This window comes from Elephantulus edwardii, unplaced genomic scaffold (assembly GCF_000299155.1).
Source record: "Elephantulus edwardii isolate Elephantulus edwardi_28Jun2011 unplaced genomic scaffold, EleEdw1.0 scaffold00087, whole genome shotgun sequence".
Lineage (NCBI taxonomy): Eukaryota > Metazoa > Chordata > Mammalia > Macroscelidea > Macroscelididae > Elephantulus > Elephantulus edwardii.
In genome coordinates this window covers 278,879-296,088 of record NW_006399837.1, presented here as the reverse complement: position 1 = coordinate 296,088, position 17,210 = coordinate 278,879, and the positions used below count along the sequence as shown (strand labels likewise).

The 17,210-nt window shown below is 44.0% G+C and overlaps 1 protein-coding gene across 1 annotated transcript in view; it reads left to right on the top strand.

The window, feature by feature from the left end:
- Nucleotides 1-5,891: 5,891 nt before the first annotated feature.
- Nucleotides 5,892-17,210, top strand: part of NHEJ1 (nonhomologous end-joining factor 1) — a 160,756-nt gene continuing 149,437 nt past the window's right edge. Inside the window, exons 1-2 of the mRNA XM_006890238.1 lie at nt 5,892-6,068; nt 6,598-6,810. Of these exons, the coding sequence (XP_006890300.1) occupies nt 5,892-6,068; nt 6,598-6,810 (390 nt within the window). The remainder of the gene's footprint in view (nt 6,069-6,597; nt 6,811-17,210) is intronic.

The following is a 17,210-nucleotide window of genomic DNA, read 5'->3' as shown; positions in this document are numbered from 1 at the left end:
AATACGCCATCCCCTTTTCCTTATGAATCAGGGTGAAGTCTCTCTCAGGGAGGAGTGATAGGGAATGGCAAGGGACACACTGACAAAGATTAATCAGAACTGGCTTTGACAAGCACTGTGACAACTGGACAATTAAAACAGACATTCGGATGGCGGGGGAAGAAGAACAACTGGGGAGGAGGGTGGAGAAAATAGTGCAACAATGAATGAATGAAAACCCAAAATCTCTGTAAATGTTCATTAAAATTAATAAAATTTAAAACAAAAAAACTAATGCAAAACTAGGCCATCCCTCTCCGACACCCCCCTTCAGTAATCTTTCTGCCCCGTTAACGTGACTAAAGGGCACCTCTACACTGTCTCTATAGTGGGGTGTGCACTTTCTCCTTGCTTTCCGGGGTCCCAGCAAGCACCCGCCAGCTTTGAGCTTTCCTTTATCAGCTCAGTGGAAAGTAGCCCCGCCCACAGCAAGTCTGGGCCCCGCCCCCTGACCCAAGGCCCCGCCTCCAGCGTTGGGGGGGCAGGGGAGTTAGCCTCCACCCTAGGCCTTTCGGTTTGCACAGGCGGCTGTTGCGGGGACGGTGGGAGCTGTGGAGCCGCTCGCGGTAGGTGGGGTCGGATCCGAGTCAGGACCGGGGCCGGGGGTCGGGGCTCGGCCGCGGGTTGCTGTCCAGCCTTGTGGGCCGGGCCCGCACTGGCGCTCTCTCCCAGCAGGGACCGCGCGCGCGCCCAGGGTCCTGGGAGAGGCCTCCGAGGGTGGGCGTGGCCGCGCGTGCTGCGCGTGCGCAGTGTGACTCCTGGCTGCCGGGCGGGGCTTGAGGCTGGCGTGAGGCCGTTTGCCTGGTGTTCTGAGTGGTGTGGCCGGCCTGCTGTTTATCAGCTTTGTGAACCTCTTGAAGGTTCTGATCTACGCCTCAGTGTAGCTGGTGTTGTAGAAATGGAGAGGCAGATGGCGAGGCGCCTCCTAGCGAGGGCGAATGGAAACGACGTCAGAAGCGGCCCTTGGGTGGGGCTGTGGGGCGGGACTCTGGGTTCGTCATCTTCCGGGGGGCGGGACTGGCGTGGCGCTGCGGGATGGTCTCTGGGGTCTTGCTGCCCTCTGCAGGGCGTCGGAGGAACTGCCCGTGGGACAGAAGGGGCCCCCAGGCCAAGTGATAGGACTTAGGTACCACTGGTTCTTGGCAACCTTACCCCCAGTTTGCTCTTCAGGGACCCCTCTCCACTCAGAATATTAAGCGAATAAATCCAGTTAACGTAACTGTTAAAGATGACCTAGAAGTGAGGGAAAGGATGAAATATAGGAGCCTCAAACTTAGAACAGGTCTTGGTGGGGAAGTTGTTCGTTGTTAGATACTTCGAGTCAAGTACGGCTAATAGCGACTCTACGAACAACAGATTACCTTGTCCAATTCAGTGCCATGTTCACCATCTCTGACACATTTGAGCCCATTGCTGTAGTCACTGTGTTGAGGGTCTTCGAAGCTTTTTCGTCATACCTTGATTTCCCTCTCCAAGGAATGTTGTTGGTATGTGCTGTCGAGTTGCTTGGGACTCATAGCGACCCTACATACAGCCCCGAAGCCTGCTCTATCCTGTGCCAACTTTTCTGTCTCTGACACACCAACCCTCATTACCCCAGTGACTATATCAATCCATCTCATTGATGGTCTCTTCTTTCTCCATCCCTCCACCCTTTCAAATATGATGTCCTTCTCTAAGGACTGGTCCCTCCGTGCAACATGACCAAAGTATGTCAGATGAAGCCTCAGAATCTTTGCTTGCCTCTAAGGAATAGCTTGACTTCACCTTCTCTAGGATGAACCTGTTTGTTCTCCTGGCAGAACACTCTTCTCCAGCACCACAGCTCAAAAGCATCAATTCTCTTTCTATCATCCCTAGTCATGGTCCAGCTCTCTGACACATAGCAAGCAACTACGAAGACTATGGCCTGGATCAGATGCACTTAGTCTCCAGACTGGTGGTGTTGCTCTTCAGTACTCTGGAGAGGTCACTGACGGCCAGCTTCCCCATTGCAGTTTGTCTCTTGATTTCCTGTCTGCTGGTACCAAGAGTTTTGATTGTAGAGCCAAGCAAACTAAAGCTGTTAACAATCTCAATCTCTTCGTCATCTATCTTGATGTTGCCAATAGGTTCAGTGTTGAGAATCTTTGTTTTCTTGATGTTGCGCCTCAACCCATATTGGAAGCTGCAGTCTTTGATCTTCTGCAGCAAGCGCTTCAGGTCCTCCTTAGTTTCAGCAAGCAGGGTTTGTCATCTGCGTAATGCAGGTTATTGATGAATCTTCTTCCAATCCTGATGCCACATTCCTTCTCATACAGCCCAGCCTCCTGAAATAGCCTCTCCTAATAACATGCCCAAAGTGTGTGAGATGAAGTTTCACCATCCTTGCCTGTAAGGAGCACTCTGGTTGCACTTTTCCCAAGAAATACCAGTCTTGTTTTTTTGGCAGTCCGTGGGATAGTTGGTTCTCTTCTTCTCTGTGTAACTTGGCAACATTTTAATCCTCTCCCTCGAGCCCCCAAAGTCTGCAGAATCTGTGTTTCTATGTTTTCTCAATTTCTTAAGTGATGGGCTTAAATCAACAACAACTCATTGCTTGTCGAGTTGGAACCAGGTTTTCAGAGGCTCTGATCACATGGGAGGAGATTGTTTACCTTTCTTCTTAGTAGCAGTTTGTGGATTTGAACCCCCATAGCGGTGTGGTCTTTGGATAGTAGTGCAAAACTCCCTAGGGCCACCAGAGCGATTTTATGACATAAGAGTTGTTGTGTACCATCGAGCCAGAACTGACTCATATCTGACCCTCCAGAGGGTTTTCAGAGGTAGTTAAGTATAGAAAGAGATTGCCCATCTTTCTCCACAGAGCAGCTAGTGGATTTGAACTGTGTATGTTCGGGTAGGCAGTGCGATTTTTTACCACTATGTTACCAGAGTGACTGACAGCCTACAAGGGAGATGAAAGGGCTTGACTGCTTACTTGCAACTGTGCCCTTTGGTAGCATGGACACACACGCTCTTGAGGACTAGCTTAATCATTCCATGAACTCTCTGCCTGTAGGAACAGCATGTGGGAAATGCAGTTGAAAGTCCATCCGCCAAACAAGGTTTTGCAACTGCTGCAAATAAAAATCATAGTATACCCAAAGTTGCGCAGTTCAAATCCACGAGACGCTCTGCTGGAGTTGGATCCGATTTGATGGTACACAACAAGAAAAGAAGAAATAAATCTATAGAATATTTACATTTCACTTGTTAGTGACTCCAGATTAAGCTAAGACACCAAGCCACAAAGCCTCAAGGACTAGCATATACAGTTAAAAGAATATTGAAATATGATTGGAAGAACAAAGTGAAGCTAATCGAATGTTAAAGGAATTTTATTCTTTTCTTTATATTCTAAGATTTCCCCTCTCAGCATTTCCTTTCCTTCATGTTGTATTTATCGGCTGGAACAATACAAGAAATGCCACTTTTTAAAATCCCACAGGAAAAATGATCCACTTTGCAGTCATGCATCTATAGTAACTGAACATCTGCTAGACTGTGGTTAGACTTTAGCTGTTGGTGTAGGAAAGTTGATTTTCAGAACTTTCAGGATATGCAGTCAGGCATATCATTGGTGGTAGCAAGGCGTTGAGGGTTGACGTGGAAGTTAATTCAATGTCTAACTCTGATGTGCAGTGCCTTTTAATGCATGATTTCCTAGTCATTCAAGTTCTTGCAGAAATGAGATTTGGGATTTTACTATTTTCCCCTAGACACAGAGCTTATTAGTATGGTGTGGATTGTGTGTGTGTCACTGATCCCTTTGTGAATTGACTGAAAACTAGGGAGTTATTAGCTTAGTGGAAGGAGTTCAAACCCATCAGCTGCTTCACAGGACAAACTTGGGCAATCTCCTCCTGTCCAATTTATAACCTTTGGAACCATATTAGAGGGCCAGCTATGAGTCGGTTCCGACTTGATGGCACACACGAGGAAGAATACATGAGTCCCTGCCTCCTGAAATGAATCCATTTGTGCACACAGATCTTGTTCATAATTTCAGGAGATCTACGCTAATCTCACATCTAGATTAAGAACTCCTTTTTAACCGTCTCCTTCACCCCCAAGTCCAGAGAACTTCTAGAGTTTTGTTTTTAGAGATTTATAAAAGAATTTGTATTTTCTGCCTGTGACATTTATGATTTGCATTGTATAAGATAAGATCGCTCGCTTTTCTCTAGAAGTTCTGGGAATGGATAGCTTTGACATATTAGGAACACGGCAAAGATAATAGTAAGATTGGTTTAGTTTTCCACATATAATTATGATGATGCTAGACAATATAAAAAAAAGATATTTTTCTACTTTCTGGGAACTTAATTTGTTGTTGTTAGGTTTCATCAAGTTGAGTATGACCCGTAGAGACCCTATGAACAACAAACAGATCTGAACCCTGTCCGATCCTGTGCCACCTTCACCCTTCCTGACACGTTAGAGCTCATTATGCCGAGCTCTGTGTCAGTCGACCCGTTTGAGGGTCTTCCTTTCCTTCACCAACCCTTTACCTTTCCAAGCATCATGTCCCTCTCCAAGGAACAGCCCCTCCTAGTAACATATGTGAAGTGGAGCCTCATCATCTTTGCCTCCAAAGAGCACTCTTGCTGTACCCTCTCTAACACGTTTGTTTGTTCTTTTCCAACGCCACAGTTCAAAGAGATCAGTTATTTTTCTGTCATCCTTATTCATAGTGCAGCTCTCAGATGCATAGCAAGTGTTCAGAAAGACCACATGGCCTGAATCAGATGCACCTTAGTCCTCAGACTGACATGATTACTCCTCAATAATTTGGAGAAATTCCTAACTGCAGACTCTCTCGATGTAATATGTCTCCTGATTTCCTGACTGCTGGTACTAAGGGTATTAATTGTGGATGCTTAGACAATATAAAAGAAAGAGATTTTCCTGTCTTCTGAGGTGGGAAAAAACCCTGTAAAGTTCCAGTAGATTCACAGTGGTTAAGAGGTAGTAAGTTGGTGATGGTCAAGAAGTCCTGGTGGTGCAGCAATTAAGGAATTGGCTGCTAACTGGCTACTGAATGAATAATTGGAGATTAGAATCCACTTACCTGCTCCTGGGACGTCTTCAAAATTATGAAGAGCAAGGATGTCAGTTTGATGACTAAGGTGTGCCTGACTCAGGCCCTGGTCTTCTCAATCATATGCTATTCATCAGAGAGCTGGACAATGAATAAGGATGACAGGAGAAAAATTGATGCCTTTGAGTTATGGTGTTGGACAAGAGTACTGAATATCTCATGGACTGCCAAAAGAAGAAACATATATCTTGGGAAAAAATGCAGCCAGAGTGCTCCTTGGAGGCTAAGATGGGGAAGTTTCAATTTTCATACTTTGGACATGTAGCTAGGTGAGGTTATTCTTAGAGACATCATATTTGGAGAGATAGAAGATGAGTGAAGGAGAAGATTACCCCTATTGAGAAAGACTGACATGGTGACTTCAGCAGTGGGCTCTGGTGTGTCAGAGGTGAGGATAAGGCCGAGTTCAGGTCGGCTGTTAATAGGGTCGTTATGAGTTGTACTTGATTTGAAGGCACCTAACACGGCCACCACCACCACTACCATCACCTACTCCTTAGGAGAAACACCTGAGAATTTGCTCCCCAGAAAACCCTGTGAGCAGTTCCACTCTGCCACATGGGGTCACTGTGAGTCAGAGTCAACTCTCCAGTGTAATGGGGAGAACTTGAATCCATGCCTTCTGTTTGATCAGGGAGGACTTGCACAAGACTTGACTTGATACAGAGCTCTCTGAGCAGTGTCCTTTTGCTAAATTAAGGGCTTTTGCTAAATTAAGATCCTCCTGCAGATGGAAGAATTGGAACAAGGCCTGAGGCTGCAGCCGTGGGCGTGGCTCCAGCTTGCTGAGAACTCCCTCTTGGCCAAGGCTTATATCACCACACATGGCTACACTTTGCTTGTTTCTGATCTTCAACAAGTGTGGCACGAACAGGTGGACACTCGTGTAGTAAGCCATCGGGCCAAGGTAAGTGTGAAAGACTGGGGGTTGGTTAGTGGTAGTGTACCATCGGGGCGGAACCGGCCCATAGCTGATCCTCCAACCGGTTTTCAGAGGCAGTTAATTTGCCCGGGAGTTGATTGCCTCACTTTCTCCTAAAAAGCAGCTGGTGGGTTCAAACCGTGTACCTTTGTCTTGGCAGCACAGCTTCTTACTGCTAAGTCGCCAGAGCTCCCCCAAATACTGAGGGTGGTGGATATAATTTTTTTTTCTGGTGAAGGGCAGGGAATATTCAAATAAACCAGCCTCTTGGCTTCTAGGTTGCCAAGGAAGGTTGAATCAGGTTGAGCCAATTCCGTTTCATGTCCTGGTATTTCTTCCTGAAGCGGAGATCTCTCCTAATGGTTGTGCATGTGCATGTTTTGATCTTCCTTTCTCTTCCCTTCATGCCTGTTATCTTCAGTTAACCACAGTGTTCCTTTGCTGTTACTTAGGAGACCCCCAGTGTCCTTTTAGCATACTCACCCAGTCTTTGCAATTCCTGCTGTTTCCTCAGGAGCTGAACAAACGCCTGACTGCGCCTCCTGAAGCTTTCCTCCGGCATTTGGAAGATCTGCTTTGCCCGTTATTGAAGGACGCTGCCCCTCCTAGTGAAGCCGCCTTCTCCTGTGAGCATGTGGCAGACGCATTGATAGTCCGGGTGCGGAGCGAGCTCTCTGGCCTCCCTTTCTATTGGAATTTCCACTGCACCCTAGCAAATCCTTCCCTGGTAAGTATGACTGGAATATATACCAGAGTGGAGGCTACTTTGTCCCCCCCCCCCCCATAGGCTCCATTTAAAATTCTTTGCTTGAAAAATTTCCTCTACTAAACAAGACAAAGGTCATATAGCCCTGGTCTGTCCACTTGCCGTACAGAGGTAACTTGTTGCTGTGAAGCTGAACATTGAGATACTGATGTGTCAAATGTGTTTATGGTTACACATGGCGGGCAGTGTTTGGTGGCGCTCCCCGATTAAAACAAGCTTGGAAGCAGGAGTGGCATCCACTTCCGTGATAGCTTGCCTCCGGAAACCCTGTGAACCTGGAGAGAGGATGAAAGTCACACAAGTGTTGAGGACTCTCCTTCATAAGGTCACTATGAGTCGCCTACGACTTGACGCCACTTAACAGCAACAACAGCAAACAAGACAAAAAAAGAATTATTGACTTATTTTTTCTCTCTCCAAAGCTAGTGTGGTTTAAGTCTATACACTCTGTTGTGTCTTTATTTGTAATGTATTTATTTATTCGGCTTTTGGTAAGCATCTAAAAAACCCCTTTGTTGCCATTGAGTCAGAACCAACTCAGAGCTGAGCCTGTGGCAGGTTTTCTGAGACCATAAATCATGTGGGAGGAGGCTCCTCATCTTTTCCCTTCAGGGCATCTGGTGGATTTGAACCTCTTTCTTCAGGTTGGCAGTAGTACACAACTCCTTACCCACTCGGCCACCTGTTGTTGTATGTGTTGAGTTTGAACTGACTCATGGTTGTCCCTCCAGTGGGTTTTCATAGGCCATAGACACAGGAAGAAATTGCCCATCTTTCTCTTTTGGAACAGCTGGTGGATTTGAACCACATGCCTTTTGGTTTGACATGGCAGCTTCTTACCTCTAGGCCACCAGAGTTCCCATTATTAGATATCTGTTGTTTAACCCTATGAATGACATGTCTGAGCCATGCCCTAAGCTGCACCATCTTTAACACCTCTGATGTGCTCAAGTTCATTGTTACTGTCACTATCAATCCATCTTGTTGAGAGTCTTCTTCTCTTTCTTTGACTTTCTGCCTTTCCAAGCATGCTGTCCTTTTCCAAAGACTGGCCTCTCCTGACAACATGTACAAAGTCTGTGAGATGCAGTTTCACCATCCTTTTCCTGAGGAGCATCCTGGTTGCACTTCTGTAAGACAGACTTATGTCTTTTGGCAGTCTGTGAGATATTCAGTACTCTTCTCCCACACTACAATTTAAAGGCATCACTTCTGTCTTCCTTATTCATCGTCCCACTTTCATTTATAAGCATCTTTTGTTGGTAGATGCTGTCAGGTTGAGTACTACTTATAGTGATCCTGTGAACAGCACACCTGAACTCTGTCCTCTCCTGTGCCATCCTCATCATCTCTGACAGACTTGAGCCCATTGCTGCAGTCACCATGTCAAGCCATCTCATTGAGGGTCTTCTTTTCTTTCACTGACTTTCTACTTTTACATTCATTGTTGCAATTATTAATGATTGTTTGCAGCTGTTTCTCCTGTGACTTCTCATCTGGGCTCTACCTCTAAGACTATAGCTATTGACATTCCTCTATTGTTTGTAGGGTTTTCAAAAGTCTTTTATTTTGAAAGTGGATGGCTAAGCCTGCTTCCTAATCTGTCTTAATCTAGGATCTCTGATGCAACCTGTCTGCCATGGGTGACCCTTCTGGCATTTGAGACACCAGTGACATAACTTCCAGTGTCACAGCAACCTACAAGTTACACCAGTACAGCAGACTGACAGACAAATGCTACACTCGTAAGACCAAACAAACAAGCATTACACACCAAAGCCATAAAGTAATTAGCCACATGCAAATCATTCCCCAAGATAACACATGGACAGTTAGGTGTATATGCTAATTAAAGGACCCCAGGTGGTCCAATAGTGAAACCCTTGGCTGCTAACTAAAGAGCTGTTGTTTTGAACCCAGCTGCTCCAAGGGAGAAAAGAACTGAATGTCTGCTCCCATAAAGATTACGTAGCCCAGCAAATCCTAGAAAACAATTCTCTTCTGTCCTATAGATCACTATGAGTAGGAATTAACCTACGATGCACAGCAACAACAATGTATGCTAATTATTGGGGGCCCAGATCTAAAAGTAGAACTTCTTTCTGCAGTTCATAATCTAATGAGAAAATAAATAGGACATAATCTTTGACTGAGATGGATCTAGGATGGAAGGAGAGAGGAGACTGAGTAGAAGAGAAGGTCTCTTTCAGGAGATGGTTTCTGAGCTGGGTTTTGGAGATGTGTGTACTGAGATTGTTTGGAATCGAGCCTTAGCAGACCCTCCAGCGGGTTTTCAGAGGCAGTGAGTTGCATGGCAGATTTCCCATCTTTCTCCCACAGAGTAGCTGGTGGGTTCAGACTGTGTACCTTTGGGTTGGCAGCGTGACTCCTTACCACTCAGCCACCAGAGCTCCCTTTAGAATATGAGTAGGAAATAGTTGCGAGCAAACAGATTAAAAGATCATTCTAGAATATATGTATGTATCTTTATTATTCTTATTTATTGAAAATCAGCAACCAGGTAGAATGCATTTGAAAGGCATGGAGTATGCATTTTGAAATGCATGGAGATGTGTAAGTGTGGGACATGTTTGGGAACTTTGTAGCTGCAATACAGACAGAAAATCACAAGAAAAGAAGTAGGCAGTAGCCATTTTTGAAAAGATTCTGATGCGCTTGGGTTTTACCCCAAAGGTAGCAACAGGGAGCAATGGAAAACTTTAAACAGGAGTTTAATTTGTGCTTAGTCAAGATTGTTCTGTTAGAAGGGTGGAGTATGTGCTCGTGTTAAGTACTTTCTGAACACTTTTTAGCAGTCTCCATAGCAATCCTGAAAGATAAGTATTTGATCTACTTTTTGGAATAGGGAACTGAGATTTAATGTGCTTTACCTTTTCATCCTGTTGTTTTTGTTGTGTGCTGTCGAGTCGGAACTGACCCATAGCTGACTCTCTGGTGGGTTTTCAGAGGCAGTTAATTGCACTGGAGGAGATTGCCCGTTCGCCTGTGAGCGGCTGGTGGCCTTGAACCACGTGCCTTTCAGAATTGCAGTGCAGCTTCTTGCCACTAAGCCACCAGAACTCCCTTTTTCATCCTAGGACTGCCATAACAAATTACCACAGATGGGTCTTCTATAAACATAGAAATTTGTTCTAAGAACTCTGAAGGCTAGACATGTGAACTCAGTGACAGCAGGGCGGTGGTCACTCAGAAGGCTCTGAGGAAGAATCCTTCAATGTCTCTTCTAGTTTCTGGTAGTTGCTGGCATTTCTTGGTTTATGGCTTCATCTCCATGTGGCCGTTTCCCCCCTTTATGTGCCTTTGTCAGTTTCTGTCTCTCTGTACCCAACTTTTCCTTGTCTTGTGAGACTTTCATGTAGTATGACCTCTTAACTTCATTACAGCTGAAAAGACTAGATTTCCAAATAAAGTCACTCACAGATGGAGGGAGGAGAGAGAGGTTAGGACTTCAGTGTATCTTTTGCATCAAAGGAAACCTTTTTAATCTACCCTACTTGCATAAAGCTGCTATTTTGCCCCTAATCTGGTCTGGTTTAAGCCCATTTTCAAGGCCTGATTTAAAGCAATATATATGACAGCACCTATTATTGAAACTAGTTCATTGAAAGTGGATATTAAAAATTAGTTTACTTAGAGAAAATAGTGCAACAATGAATGAATGGAAATCCAAAATCTCTGTAAATGTTCATTAAAATTAACAAAATTTAATAAAAAACCCCCGAAAACCAACCAAACAACAACAAAAAATTATGTAGTATTCATCCTTGTGAGACAGAGTACAGTCAACTTATGAAAACCAATATATATTTATATATGAAAGATTGATTGAAACCATCAAGGAGGTACTCATTCCTTAAAATAAAAAACCAGATGTGTTATGTTAAAAAAAAGGAATTTATGGGGGCGAGCTCTGGTGGCCTAGCGGCAAGAAGCTGCACTGTAATCCCAGAGGTATGTGGTTCGAATCCACCATATGCTCTGCTGGAGAAGGAGGGGCAGTCTCCTCCTGTACCAGTCAGATCCGATGTGATGGCACACACACACAAAATAATAAAATTAAATAAAAACTTAAATAAAATGAGTTTACGGGATCTCTGGTGGCCTAGTGGCAAGAAGCTGTACTACAATCCCGAAGGTATGTGGTTCGTGTCCACCAGATGTGCCATTGGAGAAGGAGGGGCAAGCTCCTCCTGTACCAGTGAGATCTGATTTGATGGTACACAACAAGAAAGGAGAGAGAGAGGAGAAGGAGGGGCAAGCTCCTCCTGTACCAGTGAGATCTGATTTGATGGTACACAACAAGAAAGGAGAGAGAGAGAGAGAGAAGAATTTATGGCTGTTATTTGGCAGCACACATACAGCCACAATGTGGAGAAGATGAGCACGAACCAGTGCGAGAATAATGTGAAATTCATAAAAATAAGCGTCAAGTCTTACTGCTGCCTGAATCCTTCTGTTCCCCCCCCCCCCCAATAAACAGGCCTTGTTTCAGTCAGTAGAACTTGGATACAGGGTCTTCCATGCAAGGCTGAAGGGTGGAGGTTTTTCAGCAGAGGGATCAGAACACAGTGAGCGTCATTTCTTATCTCCTATATTTGCTCTCCCAGAGGTAGTGTGAGCCTTTGGCATTGGTGGACTAGATAAGAACTTGTGAGAGAGCGCTTTGGTGGCCTAGTGGCGAGAAGCTGCACTGCAAACCCAGAGGTGTGCACCTTGAATCCACCAGAACCTTTGCTGGAAAAGGAGGGACAATCTCCTCCTGTACCAATCAGATCCAATTTGACGGTACACACACACACACACACACACACACACACACACACACACACACACACACACACACACACATATTAAAAGAAAAAGAACTTGTTGTGAAACTAGTATCTGATACTTATTTTTGATCTGGAACCCAGGAAAACTAGAACTGAGTAACTATTTTCCTTCTTATTAATTTTTGTATTTACAAGTTTCAGCAACACAGTTATCATTTAGTGGTAACTAAATTCACATTTGTTGAATTGAATTTCTTCTGGGATTTTCCAGCCTGTTTTAGATATACTGTATAAAATTGTACTCTGAAAGCCTAGTATGTATGGAGTTGCGCTGCCAACCCAAAGGCAGGCAGTTTGAATCCACCAGCTGAGCGATCCATAGGACAGTTTCTTCCTATGTGATTTATAGCCTCTGAATACCTTCTGGAGGGTCACCTATGAGGTGATTCCCACTCTATGGCAATGAGTTTTTGAGTGATTTAAAGGCAAGGCACTTGTAGCTTTTTCTAAGTGACACCAGGGGGCACTAATTCCTCAGGAATGCATGGCCTATTACCAACCTCTTGGGCAGTCTTTGATGAGGCCAGATGCTGTCTGGGGAGGGCAGTCTCCTTTTGCAGTTCTTGACCCTAGTAGAGCAGTGAGGAAATTGGTCCCCGCTGGAGTAGCAGTCCTCTCTGGAGGCTAATGAACTGGTAGAATAGTAACTGTAATTATAAATACGTAATCCAGGGCACTTTTTTAGTGGGGGCTCTAATAAGGAAAGAGGTAGCAGTGTTTGGAGTGGGTGAGTCCTGGCTGGCTGTGGGAAGAAGTTGTCTTTTGAAAAATTGACTAAAATTGTGCTTTATGTTAAAGTAAAATATTTGTTACTATAAGAAGAAGCATGCCAAGCCAGGGAAACCTCTGAACCTGGGGAGAATTTATAGAGAAGAGCCAGTGGACACGGACAGAGCTGTAGGTGGATACTGTTTCAGGGAGGTGCGTGTATGTGAGGTCACACAGACATAATTTTGTCTGTTACTCATTCTTGTCATTGTTTCTATTTAATTTTCTTGAATGAGTAACTCATGTGAAAAGCAAAAATTTCAAAGCGCTTTTAAGGGCATATAGTGAAAAAATCTCTTTTCTCTGCCCTTCTTCAGTTTTCTATGCTTTTTCTCTAAAGCAGCTTCTGATACCAGATTTTTGTGAGTTCTTAAAGTCTCTCTTCCCCTCCCAATGTATGTATGTATATATATATATCCATACATATGTAGTTTTATGTATGCATACACCATAGATAGACACATATGCATACAGACACAGTCAAATATAGATTTGTGTATATTTTCACAAATCTAAGAATGCTATACAAAAAAAGCCCCCCCCCAATTAAACAAACAAACACTGTTCAGGACCTTATTTATTTAATAATGGAACTCAGAGAATATTTCATATTAATACATATGGAAGTTCTGTCTTGATCTTCTTTAATAGGGTATTGAGTTTGAGCTGGGTATATAAAAATGTATTTAGTTCATACATTTACCAATAAATGTAGCTAGTAGATGTTTAAATTATTTCCAGTTTTTCATCTGACATACTTTAGACATGTTGCAAGGAGGGACCAGTCCATGGAGAGGGACGTCATGCTTGGGAGGGTGGAGGGACAGTGCAGGAGAGGAAGACCCTCGATGAGATGGGTTGGTTCAGTGACTGGGGTAATGGGGGCAGGTGTATCGGAGACAGTGAGATTGTCACAGAATAGAGCAGGGTTTAGGGCCGTTGTACATAGGGTCGCTATGAGTCGCAGGCGACGATGGCACCTAACAACAACAAACATCCTTGTTTTTATAACTTTGGAGTATAAATATACAAATAAATTCTAACAAGTAGAGTAGCTGAATCAAAGTGTGTATGCATCTTTAATCTTGCTAATTTAATGCTGAATTATGCATGTTGACTCTTACCAGCAGTGCAGGAGAGGAGAGTTGCTGTTTCCTCATTTCCTCATACCTTCTACAGCAAGTGTATTCACAGGGACAGTTTAATGGTTTTGAAGTCTCTGCAGAATAATATGGGCTATATAACACTTTGGATCTGTATTTTATACCACATAGTTTATCTCGGCTCTGGTCAACTGCACTCCATCTTCTCCTTCTTCCCTGCTCTCTTTCTCTCTCTCCTTTTAAGGAGCTAATGTGATTCTTGGAAGGGAGCTCCTTAGTGGTGAGGAGTTGCACTGCCAACCCAGAGCACGTAGTATGAATGTATCAGCTGCTCAGCGGGAGGAAGACGGATGGTCTCCTCGTGGGAGAAAGATGGACAGTCTCCTCCCATCTGACTTACTGCCTCGGAAAACCAGCTTGAGGGTCAGTTACAGCCCAGTGGTACATAGCAACAATGATGTCATTCTTAACAGTTCATATTTTGACTTACTTTCTTTTTTTAACTTTTCTGACCATTTTAAAGTTCTCTGACCTAAGAATCACAACTTAGGTGGACTGCTAGAAGTACAAACAGGTTTGTCTTGGAGAGGGTGAAGCTGGCCTACTCCTTGGAGGCAAGGATTCTGAAGCTTCATCTGACATACTTTGGACATGTTGCAAGGAGGGACCAATTCTGGGAGAGGGACGTCATGCTTGGGAGAGTGGAGGGACAGAAGAAGACCCTTGGCACAGGATAGAACAGGGTTTAGGGCTCTTGGACATGGGGTCACTATGAGTTGCAAGTGACTCAATGGAACATAACAAAAACAACAACCAGAGTCACATCCAGAGGTCGCGTTGAGGTTGAAGTAGCAGTGGCTTTGAAACCATCAGACCTGAATTTATAACTCAATGCTACTACTTCCAGATTACATTTATTACCTTTACTGAAGTTATTATAGGGCTCAGGTGGTTATGCTTACTTTTAAAAAATCTGTTGACTAGAGTAACTGATTACAACATTACTGTGGAGTTGTGAGGATTAAATAGCAGGATGGCATCAGGATTGGCGGAAGAGTCATCAACAACCTGTCTTGTGTGGATGACACAACCCTGCTTGCTGAAATTGAGGAGGACCTGAAGCGCTTGCTGCAGAAGGTCAAGGACTGCAGCTTCCTATATGGATTGAAGCTCAATGTCAAGAAGACAAAGATTCTCACCACTGGGTTGATTGGCAGCATCATATGGATGGTGAAGAGATTGAGATAGTTAACAGTTTTAGTTTACTTGGTTCCACAGTCAACACTCTTTGTAACAGCAGCCAGGAAATCAGGAGACAAATTGCACTGGGAAAGTCAGCTGTGAGGGACCTCTCAAGAGAATTGAAGAACAACAACGTCAGGCTGGAGACTAAGGTGCGCCTGATCCAGGCTATAGTCTTTGCAATTATGTGCTATGCATTGGAGAGTTGGACAGTGAATAGGTATGATAGAAAGAGAATTGATGCCTTTGAGCTGTGGTGCTGGAGAAGAGTGTTGAATATACCATGGACTGCTAGGAGAACAAACAGGTTTGTCCTGGAGAGGGTGAAGCCAGAATGCTCCTTGGAGTCAAGGATTCTAAAGCTTTGTCTGACATACTTTGGGCATGTTGCAAGGAGGGACTGGTCCTTGGAGAGGGACATCATGTTTGCGACAGTGGATGGACGGCGCAGGAGAGGAAGACCCTCAATGGGATGTATTGATTCTGTGAGTGGTGTGGTGGGAATGAGTGTGTTTGAGATAGCAAGGTTGGCACAGGATAGAATGTTGTTTAAGGCTCTTGTACATAGGGTTGCTATGAGTCGCAAGCAACTCGATGGCACGTAACAACAACAACAGCAAGAACAAGAACAACAACATGTGTATTACTTACACTTGCCGTTATAAGAGGCCTGTGAGAACATATATCCCAATTTCCTATTTTTCACTTTACTCCTGGTAAAGTCGTTCTGACATCGGAGCCAGAACCAGAAGCCAGGCTGCCTCATTCCTCATCCATTACCCTTTCACTGTATTATGTGAAACGATTGCTAACTGCCATCTTGTCCTCCTGCCTGTGACTTGTGAACATTTCCATGAGAAAATCAAAGACTTAGGGAGACATTATAAATAGATAGCTTTTCCTTTGGAAAAGATGAGCGACTTCTACGTCCTGACACGGCACACTTCCCACAATCTTTAGCTCTTGTGACAGACCAGGAGATTGATGAACTGACTCATCACCTCTTCTTATATTGCTCCTTGAGTAAAGTTGTGTCCTTCCCCTCTTAACATTTCAGGATTTCCCCCTACAGTCTTTATGGTGGATTTGCTTTACTCTGTGTATACATTTTAACCAGGCTTTCCTATAATCCTCAATATATTAGCTTCATGGCTTCTAGTTAGTATTAAACTGTCTCCAGGAATAGAGCAAACCTACATGGGGAGACTTGGAGACCTTTACCTTAGCCACGATGTGTTACTCTAACCAGCTGGTCTAAGGGAATTCATTTTAACATTCACCCAACCTAGAAAAGAATGATATACTCCAAGGATTCGGAGTAGTGTAACCCATTCCTAGGAAATTGATAGAGCCGTTGAAATATTTACTGATAGACAGACAGTAAGATTCACTTGATAATTTTCAGCGCTTGGTATGCTATTGTTAGACATGGAATTGATTAAAAATGGTTTCTTGTCTTGGTTCATGTTATCTGTTATCACTACTCAGAGAAATTGCTTTAATGTAGCTCCCCACTCCCTGAGAGAGGCTGGGTATTAACTTCAGAGGTTTCTGTCATGTAAGCCTTGTCACCAAATTGCTGCTGCTGTTTGTTTAGCAGTGGCCATTATTTTTTGGGTCAACTCACCAAACAGTGACTGGTTTGTGTATGGTTAAGTGTCCACCTACTTTCTTGCCTGACCTAACTTGAACATGACTGAATGTAATAATTTCAGCGAAACAATGTTGGGTCTAATGCAGATAGATTTCCCCATGTATCTATCCATGTGTCTGGCACAGCCTGAACAGTACTTCCCAGAAAGCTCAAGTTTATGCCCAGTACCTGGGCTGGGAAATAGTGCCAGGTTGGGGTGTGTCATATGATAGAATGAGGTGAAAAACAAAAAAGTGGCTAGTATTCAAAGCTGGACATGCTTCTGGCCTTTTGCCAAGGAGCCCTGGTACTACTGATTTGCTCACCAAACTTGGGTGGGTTTAGGCCACTAGCTGTGGGAGAAACTCTCCTCCCATAAAGATGTACAGTGTATACAGCCTTGTAAACCCACTGAGGAAACCCACCGAGGAAAACCACTGGAGGGTCTCTGAGTCAGAAGAGATGGCGGTGGGCTTTGTTTCCCTCACTTTGTGTAGGACCCTTCTACCTCTTAGACTGTGGTGTTGGGACAGAAGCTGCTGCCATGTCACCTCCCATCCACACACACTCACTCAATTTCTTCTCATCTAGTCTTAGAGAAATGTAGATAAAGTCTCTTGCTTATACTTTGAGCTACAGTGCAACTGGATATTAAAAAATTTTTTTAAATTGTGATCTTAACAAAAGTTTACAGAAAAGTTGGATTTTCATTCAGTTGTTGTTGCACTTTTCCCTCCCTCCCCCCAGTTCACTTTAAAAAAA